This window comes from Amborella trichopoda, chromosome 9, assembly GCF_054954075.1.
Source record: "Amborella trichopoda isolate Santa Cruz 75 chromosome 9, AtrichopodaSantaCruz75HAP2 v2.0, whole genome shotgun sequence".
Lineage (NCBI taxonomy): Eukaryota > Viridiplantae > Streptophyta > Magnoliopsida > Amborellales > Amborellaceae > Amborella > Amborella trichopoda.
The window spans coordinates 52,719,093-52,733,573 of record NC_142344.1 but is presented as its reverse complement, the minus strand read 5'-3'; the positions used below and the strand labels follow the sequence as shown (position 1 = coordinate 52,733,573).

Sequence of the window (14,481 nt, the reverse complement as noted above, 5' to 3'; positions counted from 1 at the left end):
TCTAGGTTGCTCCTCATTACTCTAATGTATCCCTTATTTGTAATCTTCAATAAGTAGGGGCTATATTTATCATTCAACGGAAAGGACAGAGAGAGAGACGAGATCGAGCCCATACTTTAGACTTTTCTACTATACCGGAGTGGCAGAGAAGCGAAGTACTGATTGAATTGCTCAAGTTGATAAAAAGCCGGATCTTCTTGCAGTAATTTGATATGAAAACAATCTATCTGAAGCAAGCATGATATTTGATGAAAGGAAAGAGCAGACAGAGAGAGCCAAAGGAGGGAGGGGTTCGAATTTGGAGTATCTTGGGATCAAAATTCTAAAATACCCCAATTTTGTTTTAGGAAAAGTATCTCTATAAAAGTATCTCTATAAGCTCTATTTTTATGTATCATTTTTTCGTAGACTTAAAGATTTAAAACCTATTTGACCACATAAAAATTCTATCTTTTATTTCTTCTAACCCCCTAAATCCATTTTACCTATATTTACTCCATAAACCTATTTGACCACATAAAAATTCTATCTTTTATTTCTTCTAACCCCCTAAATCCATTTTACCTATATTTACTCCATATCTTTTGCCCAAACAAATTAAAAAAATCCTCCTTTTCAAAACCCCCTCTCTCTCACGGGTTTCTCTCTTCCTAGTCTCCTAAACCGCTGCTCTTTGTTTTCAAGGTTTGGAGTTTTGAAAAGAAACTAGCGGTTCTGAAGCTTATGGGGTTAGAAGAACTAGTTTAATGGGAAAATGATAGAGGCTTAGGCATGCAATTGGGGCCTTCAATAGTGATAAAAGACTCATCGATGAGAGGAGAGAACTTTTGCAGAGTCCTTCTCTATGTAACCGACATGTTGTCCTCCCATGTTGAGGACTTTAATGGCGTTCAGATCGGATGGGTTGAGGGTTTTTTCACTAAACGCACCATTTCTTTGCCATTAATAATGCCCGTGTAATGTTTCAGACCTATTATGTTAACTATGAAAAAATCCACCATGAAAGTTTAAGAGGTGGAGGCCATGCTTTCTAAGCCATTCTTTTTGTCGAAGTCCCCCATTGAGAGAGAACGTTTTAATTAGAGAACCAGAGAGAGAAAGAGAGAGGGGGGGAAAGAGAGGGAGGGTTTCAAAACCTAGACAGAGGGAGGCAATATAAACCAGAAAAAGAAGGGGAAAAGGGGTGGGCTAAAACCTAGAGAGAGAGAGAGGGGGAGACTGTAAAAGGTAGGGGGAGCCGTAGAAAAGGAGAGAAATCTAAAGTTTTTCAATCCTTTTAAACGAAAAACATAAAAATTTTTGCTTCTTAGGTGCTGTTATTGTATGAGGAGCTGATAGTTCCTCTATTGATTATGCAGTCATAGGGAGAGAGAATAAAGGAAAATATTGAAAGAGATAGAGAAGGGGTTTGGGGAAACTCGAGAGATAGAGAAAAATAGAGGTTTGGAGAATATAAGGAGAGAGAAAGGATACGGATCAAAGAGCGTGTATTTTTTTTGAGTAATGATGGAGACCCTCTCACACCTATATAGGATTTTAAAAGATTATCATTAAATTTGATACGAATTTTTAAAAAAATCATAAGGTTTAACTTTTTTTTACGAGACTTGATGTTTTTAAAGATCTATATCAAATTTAATGGTGATTATTTTAAGTCCTATATATATGAGTGTGAAAGGGTCTCGTAGGATCATTACTCATTTTCATATTTGTTTGGGCTAAAACATAGTTTTAAAGTGGATAAAATTAGTATGAGGGTTAGAAGATAATTTTTAAAACCTGGAGTTATTAAGAAATAAAACTAAAAAAAAAAAGAATAAAGAGATTTTTTTTTTTTTTTTTTTTTTTGAACTTTTTCGACTTTGAACAAGGTTAAATGAATTTTATTTTTTATTTTTTATAGGGATATTCGAATAAAATGAAAATGAAAAAGCTCTCCTCCAATGCTATTGATGTTATTTGACCATTTTTTCCCCTTAATTGATAGTTTTTCACGAATTTTATGTGACATGACTCACAAAATAATATTAGCCGTCCATCGAGATCTGACCGCTGGAAAAACGGCAGACATATAACTACAGGGATGGACTTGTAGAAAGTCTTTCCTGGATTTTTAAATTCTGTCGTTCATTCCGGGCAGGTAGCTTCTTACAAATAAAATCTCTCTCTCTCTCTAGATAGGCAGCTTCTTACAAATAAAATCTCTCTCTCTCTCTAGATAGGCAGCTTCTTACAAATAAAATCTCTCTCTTGCCTAGACCTGTTCTCACAGCATTGTTGTGCACCATGAAGGCCCACTCCCTCCCATTTCCCACCTAAAACCCAAGAAATTCCCCATCAAGCTCCTCCTTTTCTCTCTCCTCCCATTATGCACAGATCTGGAGTTCTAATGGCCTGGAACGTCTTCAAGTTCTGCACAGCCCTAAGGGGATTGGGCTCCGTAATGATCCTCCTGGTTCTAGGCGTGGTGGGAGTCACATATTACGCAGTTGTTATTACCAATTATGGCCCTTCCCTTCAAAATGGAGGCCTTGACGTTGTTATAGCTCTTGCAGTTTTGATCCTCTTTCACGGCCTTGTAAGTGCTATGCCTATGATGCTTCAGCGATCTTCTGAAATTCTAGGTTTTTTTTATTTGAAGAAATTAGGTCCTGATTATGTATATCTGTTTTGCTTTTCTCTTTCTATGATCGTTATTTTACTCTTTTGAAGCTTTAATGGTGAATCCTAGGGCAAAGTTTGTATCTTTTTATTGGTTTAGAAATCATGGAGCAATATCAATGAAGTTTTATGCGCTTTGCAGCCTATAATCTGATGATTTAACTTTTTGGCTGACCTGAAATTTAATCGATAGAATAGAGAATTTGGGATGTTTATCTGCCTACGGATTTTAACTGTTGCTCTTTTTGGTTGTAAAGTAATTCCAGTCAATTTTGTGTGGGTGTGAATATCTTTTTGTTTTTAGAGGGAAATGGACTGTCATCAATTTCCTGGGAAGATAATGCCAGAGGAGAAACTTTTTTCCTTTTATATGCTTGGGAATTGATTAAGACATGGCTTGTGGTATTAGGGAAAATTAGATATACTGTCTTTTTACGTTCATTTTTCTAAAAGTGGTCTGCATATCTATATAACCCCTATTGTTTAAGAATCAGTTCACTCATTGCTTCGTATCGGCTAGATGATAGCTATTTCAACCTATTAAACATATATGTTTTGGAGGTAGATCATTTGAACTATGGGTTGTTTCTTTTATTGCAGAAGCTTATCGAGTGATTATTGTTACTACATACCAATAGAAAACTAGGGCGGGTATGCAATGACATGCTAGTAATTGCTAAGTGAGAGCTTTCTTCATGACACACTTCCTCTACCCAGAATTCATCTTCGAAGTGGGGATGCCTTGTCGTTGATGTGGATAGTTTAGTATCCTTACCTATAATTATCACCAGTGTTCAGAAAATCGATTCGGCCGAGGCACTCAGGCCTTGGCTGAGGCGAGTTACTCGGGTTAGTCCGTGCAACTCGCTTGAATCCAGCTCAAGACAAAAAACTATTATCTAATATGAACACCACTTTTATCAACTAAGCAGCAGACTGGCGTACTGGTTGGTCCTCCCTTGCATAAACGTACTCTTTACAAGAGGTCTTGTTTTCCATTCTAACAGGTGCTACATTCTTTTTTGAACTTCAAAAAATGACATTTTTAAAAGTGATGTTCCTGTCATATAAAAATAAGTGACGGACATTAAGAAAGCTATGTACTCTAGTGGGATTCATTCTAGTGGGGGCTACATTTTTTTTGTAACTCCAAAAAAATGACGTCTTTAAAAGTGATGTTCTTGTCATATAAAAATAGTGGACAAACATTAGGAAAGTTGTGTACTCTAGTTGGTTTCGAACCCCGACTGCATCAAAATTTATGCGTTAGGGCTAACCGGGTAGCCATTTGAGCACATCTGACTTAAATCTGAGGTAGTAATGTAATTAAACTTTAAAAACATGCTGACAAGCTACTCGCCCAAAGCTCGCCTCACCCATGGGGCAAGGCCGAGTTACTTGGCCGAGTCTAAGTGGCCTCAGCTGAGTCTCAGAACACTGATTATCACTAAGCTTCATTTCTCTGTCTTTCTTATTTATCAGTAGAAGGTGCGTTCTCTGTGATATTGTGTTTTAAGTCTTATACAAGGGCTTCTCTATGTAGCTGCTTGCCATTTTCAAATGCTTGAGATTGTGAGTCACATGAGGTGTTTGAGCTCGAATTTGTTTCTGTTCTAGGGCTTGTTAACCAATAGAGGAGATCCGTATTCATATGAACTAGATCTTCTATTTATTATTTTCCATGGCTTTTGTATTGTTTCTCTTATGTTGCTGTTTTTTGCTTCTTGTCTTTTTTCTTGATGGAAATGCTCCACCCTAGATTTCAATTATCGTGGAATTGTGATGCCCATTGTCTTTCTTAAAAATACTTTAGAAGTCTTATAAAGATTATAAAAATATTAAATCTCTCTATTTATGAGTTGGGACTAGATATGTCTGTGTCAGCACATTCATTGGTCAATGGAAATGAATATCACAGTCACACGTTTAATTTATTTTACAAGAAATGGAAATAAAAGTGAGTTCCATAGACTGAAAAAATAAGCTTCAATATCAGAAGCAGGATGTATGCGCGTGAAGCATGACTATCAAATTGTTAACACTAAGGATGGAGCAACCTTACCTTTATTTTTGTTCAATGCACACATGTTCGTAGTCAAAGGATCTGAATTTGGCTTGAAATCCATACTCACTTGACATTTGGTAACCCAAGCATAGCAGTCAAAGGCATATGCACCTGAAGGTGCATGCCTCATCTGAGACAACAATTGCTTATGTTGGGCGCCAAGTTGTATACTCCATCATTAGGCACATGTCTTCAACTCATGAGCAATAGAAATGCCATTTTTAAGTTGCTTTGGTGCTAAGAGCTGTAGTTTATGATTTTTATACATAATCCTTAGGCCCTGGCCCCATAGGCCCATAAGGCAAAGGTTACACATGGCCCTTTGCTCTTATCTTTTCAGTTCTACAATTGAAGTCATTAGAGCTAAAAAATCATTTGAAATATGAGAACTAAAAGTTAAACATGGTTTTAAAATTTATGTCGATTGACCTGCCTCAAGTCCCAAGGCCAAAAACTAAAATAGGAAGAACTCAGTGAGTCTTATCTCCAAAAACAGAAGAAAAGGACTCAGTGAGTCCTATGAAGGCTCACAGAGTTTTATCAAGGATTTGCCAAGTCCTTAATATCTTAGTGAGTCCTTGCGTTTTTGGGATTCATGGCTGACCTGAACCAACACCGATCCCAGCCCCCCTTCTTCAAGTCTTCAATAAACGAGCCTATTGATTTCAAGGCTCGTGCAAGTTCAGGGGTAAGTTTAATATCTTGAGTTTATGGGATATCCTCCTCCTACTCCGACTCACCATATGAACTCTATACTTGCTTAGTCTATATTTCTGTTTTCTAAAGTCATCTTTTGTGTTCTTCCTTTCCATTTTTCTTGAGTTGTTAAATTTTGTTTACTGTTATATTGCCTTACGCCACTTTTTAACTGCACAGCAAAAACTTGAGACTGTGTACGTGTGCATGCATGCGAGAACACAATACCTTAGGTTTTTGGGTACAGAACTCATCGCACCTCATTATTTTGGGTTTTGGGAGCCTTCCAGCCAGCAATCATGTTCTGGACAGTGATCTGGATTCCCAGCATTCCCTCCTTCACATAAAATTATAGAGATTTTTTTTTTCTTTTTTATTGGAATCTCATTTGCTTCACTTCATAATTCAGATATGAAGAGATGGGATGAAAAGTAGCCTGCATTCTGAGTTTCTGACAAAAGGACGCTTCTCTCGTGTTCAAGTTCTGATCTTTTGAATCTGTTATATGCTTATATGTCTTGCCTTATGCTTGCAACTTCTATTGGGTCTGCATTCTCTGTTCTGGTCTGGGAATTATGTTTTGCATCAAGTGTATTTTAGTAATTTTTTGGATCTCACTGGTATAGATCAAGGACATTTGTAACCAAAACCTGTAAAGACTCATGTTAGATCAAGGGTTTTATATCCGAGGATTTGTCATATAGGATTCTTTCAATCTTATGTCTCAATTGCTTGTGTATTTTCAATTTTTACAGCTTTATTCTATATTTTCATGACGAATTCAGTTTCCTAGGTGATGTTCTTTTATATTTCATAAAATACTAGCCATTCCATTGTCTTTTAGGGGGATACTTTTTTCATTTAGTTTTGGCATTTTTTGCAGTTGGCGATGCTACTATGGAGTTATTTCTCTGTAGTTTTTACTGATCCTGGAGGTGTTCCTCCAAACTGGCGGCCTGTGATAGATGAGGAGAGGGGAGAAAATGTTCCATTGGCAAGTTCTGAATTCAGTGGGCAAACTATGCTACAATCATCAGTACTTGTTGACTCTTCAAATTCAAGAATCCGCTACTGCCGAAAGTGCAACCAAATGAAACCACCTCGTTGCCACCACTGTTCTGTTTGTGAGTACAAAATATTTAAATTAATTTAGTGCTTGCTTGTTGTGTGCTTGAGTCTGAATTTTGTGTTCATAAGGTGCCGGGAAAAATTACAGGACAACCAGGATACAATGTGCATATATCCTATTAAATGTAATTATAAGTAGGCACCTTGAATGATCAAGCTTCTTGTTTTACCTATCTTCCATTCTGTAGTCTGGTACTTGAAAAAGGGACCAGAAATTTCTTCTAAGAAATGTAATCTGAGACATCTAAAACCAACCTAAGGAGGGCATGGAGGTGAAATGTAATATTTGGAGCCTTTTACTTCTCTTCCCTCTGCAGTCCAGAGTATGGGCTTATTTATACTTTATAGTTACAAATTTTTTAGGCTTCTTCGTATTGTATGGAGCTATCCCAATTGCTGTCTTATGATTCTGCGGCATTTGCTTTATTTTTTGGCTTCTGCTTCTCATTCTGGTCAGTGATACTCTTATTGTTCGTATCAGGTGGAAGGTGCATTCTGAAAATGGATCATCACTGTGTCTGGGTTGTAAACTGCGTCGGTGCTTTAAACTATAAATATTTTCTTCTTTTCCTGGTAGATTCTCTACAGAACATGCATTTTGCTTATTCTTTCCTTTTGAATTTTGTGCTTCAAAATTCAAATGTCTATGTGCAAAGTAGTGGTTGTGATATTCATAACTATCTCTTGGAATGCGCTTGATTTTGTACTAATCAGATGTATTCTTGCTACTAATTTCCTGTCTAAAACTCAGCGCTAGCTATTGAACAAATGTTTACTTCAGAATTCTGTTTCACTATTTTTCAGAGTTCTATATTACCATTTTTTATCACCGAAGGTTTGATTTTACTATTAATAGAGAATGGAATTGATAAATAATTGAGGGCAGATTTTAACTTTCACCCATCTAATGGACAGGAAGTGCTAATCGTGGCCTTTACTCTAGAGCAGCTCCCAAGAAATTCTGAAAATTGCCAAAATTAGCAATTCCAAAATTTTGTTTGTTGATCTGTGTTTCTCTGTCATTCTTCAATTTCTGAAATGGCTATAAACAAGTGTTATTGAGCTTGTTTCAAGCCTATAGCGTCTCAAAAGTGCTGCTATTTTTTGCTATTTAAAAACTAAATAGCCTCTATATGCAAGCTTCCTGAATCAAACTAACTGGGTCTCCTGGCACCAACTAACTTAACTTTCCCTCCTTCAGTTATTAATATTTTTTCCCACAAAATTCTTAGAATAAATTGAGAGGCAGACTTGAACCTCAGCTGTTTTAGGGAGGGTTGATTCCCCCTTTCTTAATCTCATTTGCAGTTAAAATACATAACTTCCCAGCTTCACCAAACACTATATCTTGGACTGTTTAAACAGTGATGCTGGGATCTTTTGTGTAAGTGGTAATCTAGGGTTGTTGTACATTTCCAACTACATGAGTTCAGAACACTCTTTTCTTAAATGCAGCAAAACAAAAACATAAAGTATATATAACATAGTTACCAGAATCTTCTCCCTTGCTTGGCGATCCCTTGCAGAACCGCGATTCTCTCGATCCCGGAGTGGATCTCGTTTGAAACTCAAGTTAAGGTTTTCGGGATCTCGATCCATCTTATAAGGGAACGAGTTCCTTACAATTTAAGTTTGCGTTCCTGAACATTACAACATCTAGTTCCCTAGTCTTATGTTTCGCGCTCTAGACTGCATTGGGATCTAGATTCCAAAATAACGGAACACAAGAATCGCCATATGTGACATCCAGATCCCACTGATATGGGATTGCTTTAAAGTTCCTTATTTATTTTATAGAAGGACTAAGCCTACATGTTATTAGTTAACAATGCCGGGAGCTTTGTTTTAAAGCCACAGATCCTTATTACCTACTCGAGGATCTCGTGTTCTAAGAAAATGGAGCTCGCTCCTATAAAAGTTATTCCTCGCTCAATAATATTTTGGATCACCTTTAGTAAAGTGCTCCCTAAGTTAAGAAACTAAAAAAAATGCCCTTGGGAGCTTTGCTTCATACATATAGGATCTCGTACCTTTATATAATAATTCTCGATCCTATGTAATAAAGGAGCTCGATCCCCAACACACACGGACCTCGATCCCGACCTTAGAGGTTGTATGGGCATCTCAATTCTTAGCACATGGATCTTCAGTATAGCTTCGATCCGCCGATCCCGCCCCCGATCCCAGAACCGTTCCCGTACCCAACAACTATGGTATATAAATTATATTACGAGTGAATAAACATTGCTTCTTGTTCTCACCATCTCACTCCTTTCTATATGTAACTAATGCGATAATCGAAATCTGACAAACACTTGTTAATCAATAAAACATTTTTTCATGACAGGCATTGCAATTCATGTTAATTCTTAATACATGCCATGAATCTATGCTACTGCGCTTCTATCATGATATAAGTATGCTGCTGCTGTATTGTTTTGTGGTGCTTTTATAAAGAAAAAAAAATTAGTGTATTGTTTTTTTTTTATACTTGTAAGAATTAACATGAATTGCAATTCCTTTTGTGATGCTTTTATAAAGAAGAAAATTTAGACAAACGTGCATATTGTGTTTGTCTATGTGCATTGTGCATTGGTTGGTCATGGTTCTGAGGTTGGTCAGTATCTGTGTCTTGAGGAGGGATATGCAATCAAATTTCTAGCTTCTTTGCTTTTGAGTTTTGACCTATATTACTTTTTACACTTTAAAGTAGGTTAATGGTCTATACCCAAGACATGTAAACAGCCATACACTAGGATACTTTGAGAATGCCATATCGACATGGCATGACCCATAAGACGCACCTTGGGTTATTTTTGGGTGCAAACATTGAAGTATTTAGATTTAATTGAAGCAAGCACTAAAGAAAATGGCCATGAAATGCAGGAAGAACTAGAACAGAAGATGTGAGGAAAAACGAAATTCAAACAAGGAAAAAGATAATAAATGGAGGAAGAAGGGATATTTCTTTGAGAAATGAGAAGTATGCAACAATTGGTGATTATTGATGTGATCTTTTTCTGGTCCATTTATGTTGCATTTGCATAGGGCCTTCTTGCATTAAATTTCCTATTCTGAAAGATTCTATAGTGGTCAATAGGGAATCATTTGCCAGCATCTTTAAAAATGAAGATTGCTATCCAACATACCGCTTCCAACCTATGTTTTATGATTGGGATAAACAGACCCGTGAGGTCTTTTTAGTCCTATTTGTACTTTATGCAGTTACCCACCTGTCGTGTTAAGGTTGATGGGCACTCTTCCCCCCGTCCCCCTCCCCCTCCCCCCTTTTTTGGGGCAAATGAAGCGTCGTTCTTTTTTTTTTGTGGGGTGAATAAGCCTCATTCTTGTTTGAATATGTATATTAAAAGTTTAAAACAAATGAAACTTTTAAATAATATATATTCATCATGAGTAGAATTTTAGTTGTTCTAATCCTTTCTTTAAACTTTTCAATAAAATTGGTATTTTGTTTTAATATGAAAAATGACTTGCTTTCCTTCCTTTATTTTTCTCGTAATGTTTGTGTCATATGCCCATATCTTATCATTTCTAGGTAGCATAGCTTTTTAGTCACTTTCGAAAAAGTTGGCATTTCAAGCTGAAACTTTATTTGAGAGTAATTGTTGTAACCTGATCACTGTTTTTTTTTCTTTTGACAAATTAAGTCATTTATTTAGTCATATACTCTTCTACTCTTCTACAACGTGTATATGTGAGTCTTGCTGGTACTTCTATTCCCTATATATGTTATGGAGAACTGAAATAGTTAAGTGGAGTTTTTTTCTTTATGTTTCTCGTTAGCTATTTGTAGTTTATTTATATAATCAACATTTGAAGACCTTTTTAAATTCGGAGTTTGATAACTGACTTACTTTTCATCAAATACAGTTCTATACATTTCTTGAGACAACTCTTGTCTCAATATCATTATTGCCAAATTTCATTGCATTCTTTAGTGATAATGAAATTCCCGGAACAGCAGGAACTCTTGCCACGACGTTTCTTGCATTTGGTAATTATTTTTCCTCTGCTAAATTTGCTATGTTTTTTCATTTACCCTTGAACTCTTGCCACCACATTTTTATGACTTATGCTTTGCCTCTCTAGTGTTGAACCTGGCATTTGCATTGAGTGTTCTCGGGTTCCTAATCATGCATATTTCTTTAGTTTCTGGTAATACTACAACAATTGAGGTAATGACCATGCCTATCTCCTATTTAATGTCAACTCCTATTTAATGTTAAAACCTATATAATCTTTAATTAATGTCTCCACTGATTTGAATTCAGGCATATGAGAAGAAGACCTCTCCTAAGTGGCGCTATGACCTTGGTGGAAGAAAGAACTTTGAACAGGTTTTTGCATGCTCTAGCCACCTGTCATAATCGTTGTTTTGATTTTTTGGTTGGTTAGCGATGAGATTCAGTCCAAGATGTGGTGCTGCTGAATCCCATCATGATTGTTCTCTGACAGCGATTTGCATCGTTCCACTAAATTTTTAGTCTCTTCCGCATGCTTGGATGGAGTATAATTGGTCATTTGTCAAGATATTTTGAACAAACAAATTAGTTGCATGCATTATTGGATAGGTTAGCATATATTTATCACTATGTCGAGATTGATTTCATCACCTTAACTGTGTACAATCCAATACGATTTAAGGGTGGGCATGAAGATTTCACTAAATCTTCAGTCGAAAGAGAGAGATATTTGTCATTGTGCATCATGACAAATTCACCACTAAGTTCTTGGAACCTGGGGTCGGTTCGACCTTACCCAACCCATGGGGTTTCAAGGACAGACCCATATAGCTAAGTTCTTTTAGGCTATACCGGTAACTAAGAAAACAAAAGAAATTAGAAGATTAAAATACTGATATTACTGGATACTTTCATCCTTACTTTTTTCAATAAGAAAATTAAACAGACTGATGTTACTGGATACGTTCATCCTTGTTTTTGTCAATAATAGTAGAGGCTGTTATGGATATTGGATATATCTATCAATTCAATTCTTGCTTTGGTGGTTAGGTATTCGGCACTGATAAGGCATATTGGTTCATTCCAACATACTCTGAAGAAGATCTGAGAAGAATGCCAGCTCTCCAGGGTCTTGAATACCCTTGCAAGCCTGATTTGGATGCTCAATAGCTCTTTGACAATATTTTCTCTTGGGTTGAATTCTGGTTCCTCTGGTCCATTAGACCAGGTTTGATGACTTATGGCTTTTCTTGATGCTGGACCATCGCTGCCTGATCACAAGATCTTCACATTTGTATACACACTGAGTCTATGACCGCACCATGACATTTGATCCTCTTTCCAGTTCAGTGCCATGTTGTTTCAGTGGAAGGAAGGATGAGGCTGAAGCTGCTGAATTCGGTGCAAATGTGATTTAGAGGGATGGTTACACTGTTTAGTCAGAGAGGGAGACAGACACAGAATTGAGAGGGAGCAACGAGTTGGTTGTAGGCTGTGCTCCTGATCTGTTCATCTTTCTAGGCATGTATATGTGTGGGAATTGTGACATTGCAATAATGTCGTATGTAGAATATGAGGTGATTACAATGCTCATAATGATCTCTTTCCTGATTTGCCCCTCTTCTGATTTAGCTTCTTGTCTATTTCTACCAGTGTTCAAAACAACGGATCGGGCCGACTAGTTGGTCCTGGACCGATCCGATTAGTCCAACTAGATCGGCTGATTAGTGCCCCGATATTTTTTGAAAAATACAATTTTGTTTAAAACAAATCCCAAAAAACTCAAAAAATCCCAAAAAAATCTAAAAAAATTATAAAAAATGTTTAAAATTTACATTCCTTTTTTTTATATTGTCACATAAGGAAGCAAAAAAATAAATATTATAAGCATAATTGGATTTTGGAGAAAATGATTAGGCACCTGAAGGAATACTTTTTAAGTGATCATTATATAATAAATATATATATATAATATAATATGATATAGTGTTAGAAAATATTACAATATTTCAACTTAAGACCATTTTTTTTTGGGTACTTTGGAATTCAATCAAAAATGTAGGTAAACTATAAAATTGTTCGTCTTTTTGTGACAATTTTGATAGATTTCCTCTCTTTCATATATGTGTTTATGTGTATATCTATGTGCTCATGAGGGGATTGGCGGTGTAGGTATTAGATTGAAGATCAAACCATATGAACAACAAATAAATTTTATATCCCTCAAGTTGAGGGACCTACAGGATTGGCGCCCTGTCACGCTCAACCCACTCTGATGCGTTTGAGTCTAGTGGCTCAAGGTGGCAAATCCTGCGGTTAGCAAATTAAAAATTTGTAATAATAATAAAGTTTTAAGTAGAAAGAAAAAGGAAAATTGTTTCATGCAGGCTAGACCAGTTCCAAATGTTTTATTAATATAATTACTATTTCTAGTTTTCAATTTTATTTTTTTATTTTTTATTTTTTCAAATTCATGATCTCCATGTTAAAGATTATATACTCTCTAAAAATTATGATAAAATTATATTTTAAAAATATATTTATTGTCAAGCCTGCATTTCTACAATATGCGGGCTAGCCACACAGAAACCATGTTCATAGCAGAATAAGGAAAAGAAAAAAAAAAAAGGTGAAATATATAAAAAATGCTATAAGGACAGTGTTGCAGACTCTGCACTGTAACAGTGCACTTATCAGCCAATATTTAGAAGAAATCATTTATTAGTGCACTAATTGGTTAATTAGTCCGATTAGTCAGCCTCTAAAAATCGGCTGATTAGTGCCTATTAATTCGATTATTAGGCCCATTAGTGTATTGAAAAAAAATACATGCATACATGACCGTTGGAATCGGGCCAGATCGAAATCGGCCAGTAACTGATCTTGAGTTAGTCAGCCGATTTTTTAAAAAATCGGCTGATCTTTGAAAAAAATCGGCCGATCTTTTAGACACTGATTTCTAGTGCTAAGGCAATTTTAGTTCAGTTTCCATTGATATTGTTAACCATGTTGTGTAATGTGAGGCGCTTCAACCTCTGCAAAGCATATAAGTTCGTGGGGTATGTCGGTATGGCCCCGATCTCCTGGCTTACTGATCAGTGCACCATTTTTTTTTACTACTCTCTCTCTATTATTATTATTATTTTTACCTATCTCCCTTTCTAATTCATCTGAGCCCCCCCTTTTCATCCATCTCTTTTATGTGTAGAGCATAAAATTATTTTTAATCTTTGCAAATCTAATGTTGCCTTTGCCTTAGAAAACAGAGTTGGAATTCTTTAATCTAATCTAGGGTATTTCACAACTTGTTGCTTTGAATTTGAATTTTGGTGCTGGCGCCATTTTCAAAGCAGTTCTTTCCAAACTGGTTTGGAATCTCGACAGCTCGGCTTCCAAATTGGAGTGGTTTGAAAAAAATCAAGAAATTGTAATTGGAAATTAATTCAAATTTATGAATCAAGCACCTCATTCAGTTAAATTGCAACAAACGTTTTAAATGAACCCAAACTCCAATTTTATCCATCAAACACTGCCTATTATTTTGAAAAGAACATTTGTTTCGTGTCGGCTAGACCGCATTTGCACAATATAAGGTCTAGAGGTATAAAGCATCCATCTTAAAGATGGATGCAAATAAATGGCCCATCTAAAAACAATTGTAACTAACGATCCAAATGTTTTTTTTAATATAATTATTATTTTTAGTTTTCAAAATTTATTTATCTTTTCATATTTATGATCTCCATGTTAGTGATTATATATTCTCTAAAAATTAAGATCAAATTATATTTATTGCCAAGCCCCCATTTGTACATATGTGGGCTTGGCCGCATGATAACAGCGTCCTTTTGAAAACTCATGTGCATCCGTGTATCGTAGGGCAGTGATTTCATACAATGATTGTATCATAGTATAATGTAATATTTAAAAATAATAAATAACCAATAT

General features: G+C 35.9%; 1 protein-coding gene across 2 annotated transcripts; it reads left to right on the top strand.

Moving 5' to 3' along the window:
• Positions 1-2,295: 2,295 nt before the first annotated feature.
• LOC18441569 (putative protein S-acyltransferase 14) lies at positions 2,296-12,144 on the top strand. Of its 2 annotated transcripts, XM_006851799.4 has the most exons (7): positions 2,296-2,578; positions 6,306-6,546; positions 7,032-7,123; positions 10,442-10,565; positions 10,661-10,746; positions 10,843-10,908; positions 11,584-12,144. In XM_006851799.4, exons 1-7 carry the CDS (start codon positions 2,369-2,371, stop codon positions 11,701-11,703), a joined length of 939 nt encoding a protein of 312 aa, XP_006851861.2. In that variant the 5' UTR covers positions 2,296-2,368; the 3' UTR covers positions 11,704-12,144. The 2 variants fall into 2 exon arrangements, with proteins under 2 accessions (XP_006851861.2, XP_088702282.1); XM_088846156.1 differs by lacking the exons at positions 10,442-10,565; positions 10,661-10,746.
• Positions 12,145-14,481: the final 2,337 nt, after the last annotated feature.

Bases quoted from the DNA above. Each gene is read 5' to 3' on its own strand.
- LOC18441569 (XM_006851799.4), top strand. From the start codon at position 2,369: ATGCACAGATCTGGAGTTCTAATGGCCTGGAACGTCTTCAAGTTCTGC. The intron at 10,566-10,660 runs GTAATTATTTTT...TTGCCTCTCTAG, and splicing joins CACGACGTTTCTTGCATTTG to TGTTGAACCTGGCATTTGCA. The intron at 10,747-10,842 runs GTAATGACCATG...ATTTGAATTCAG, and splicing joins GTAATACTACAACAATTGAG to GCATATGAGAAGAAGACCTC.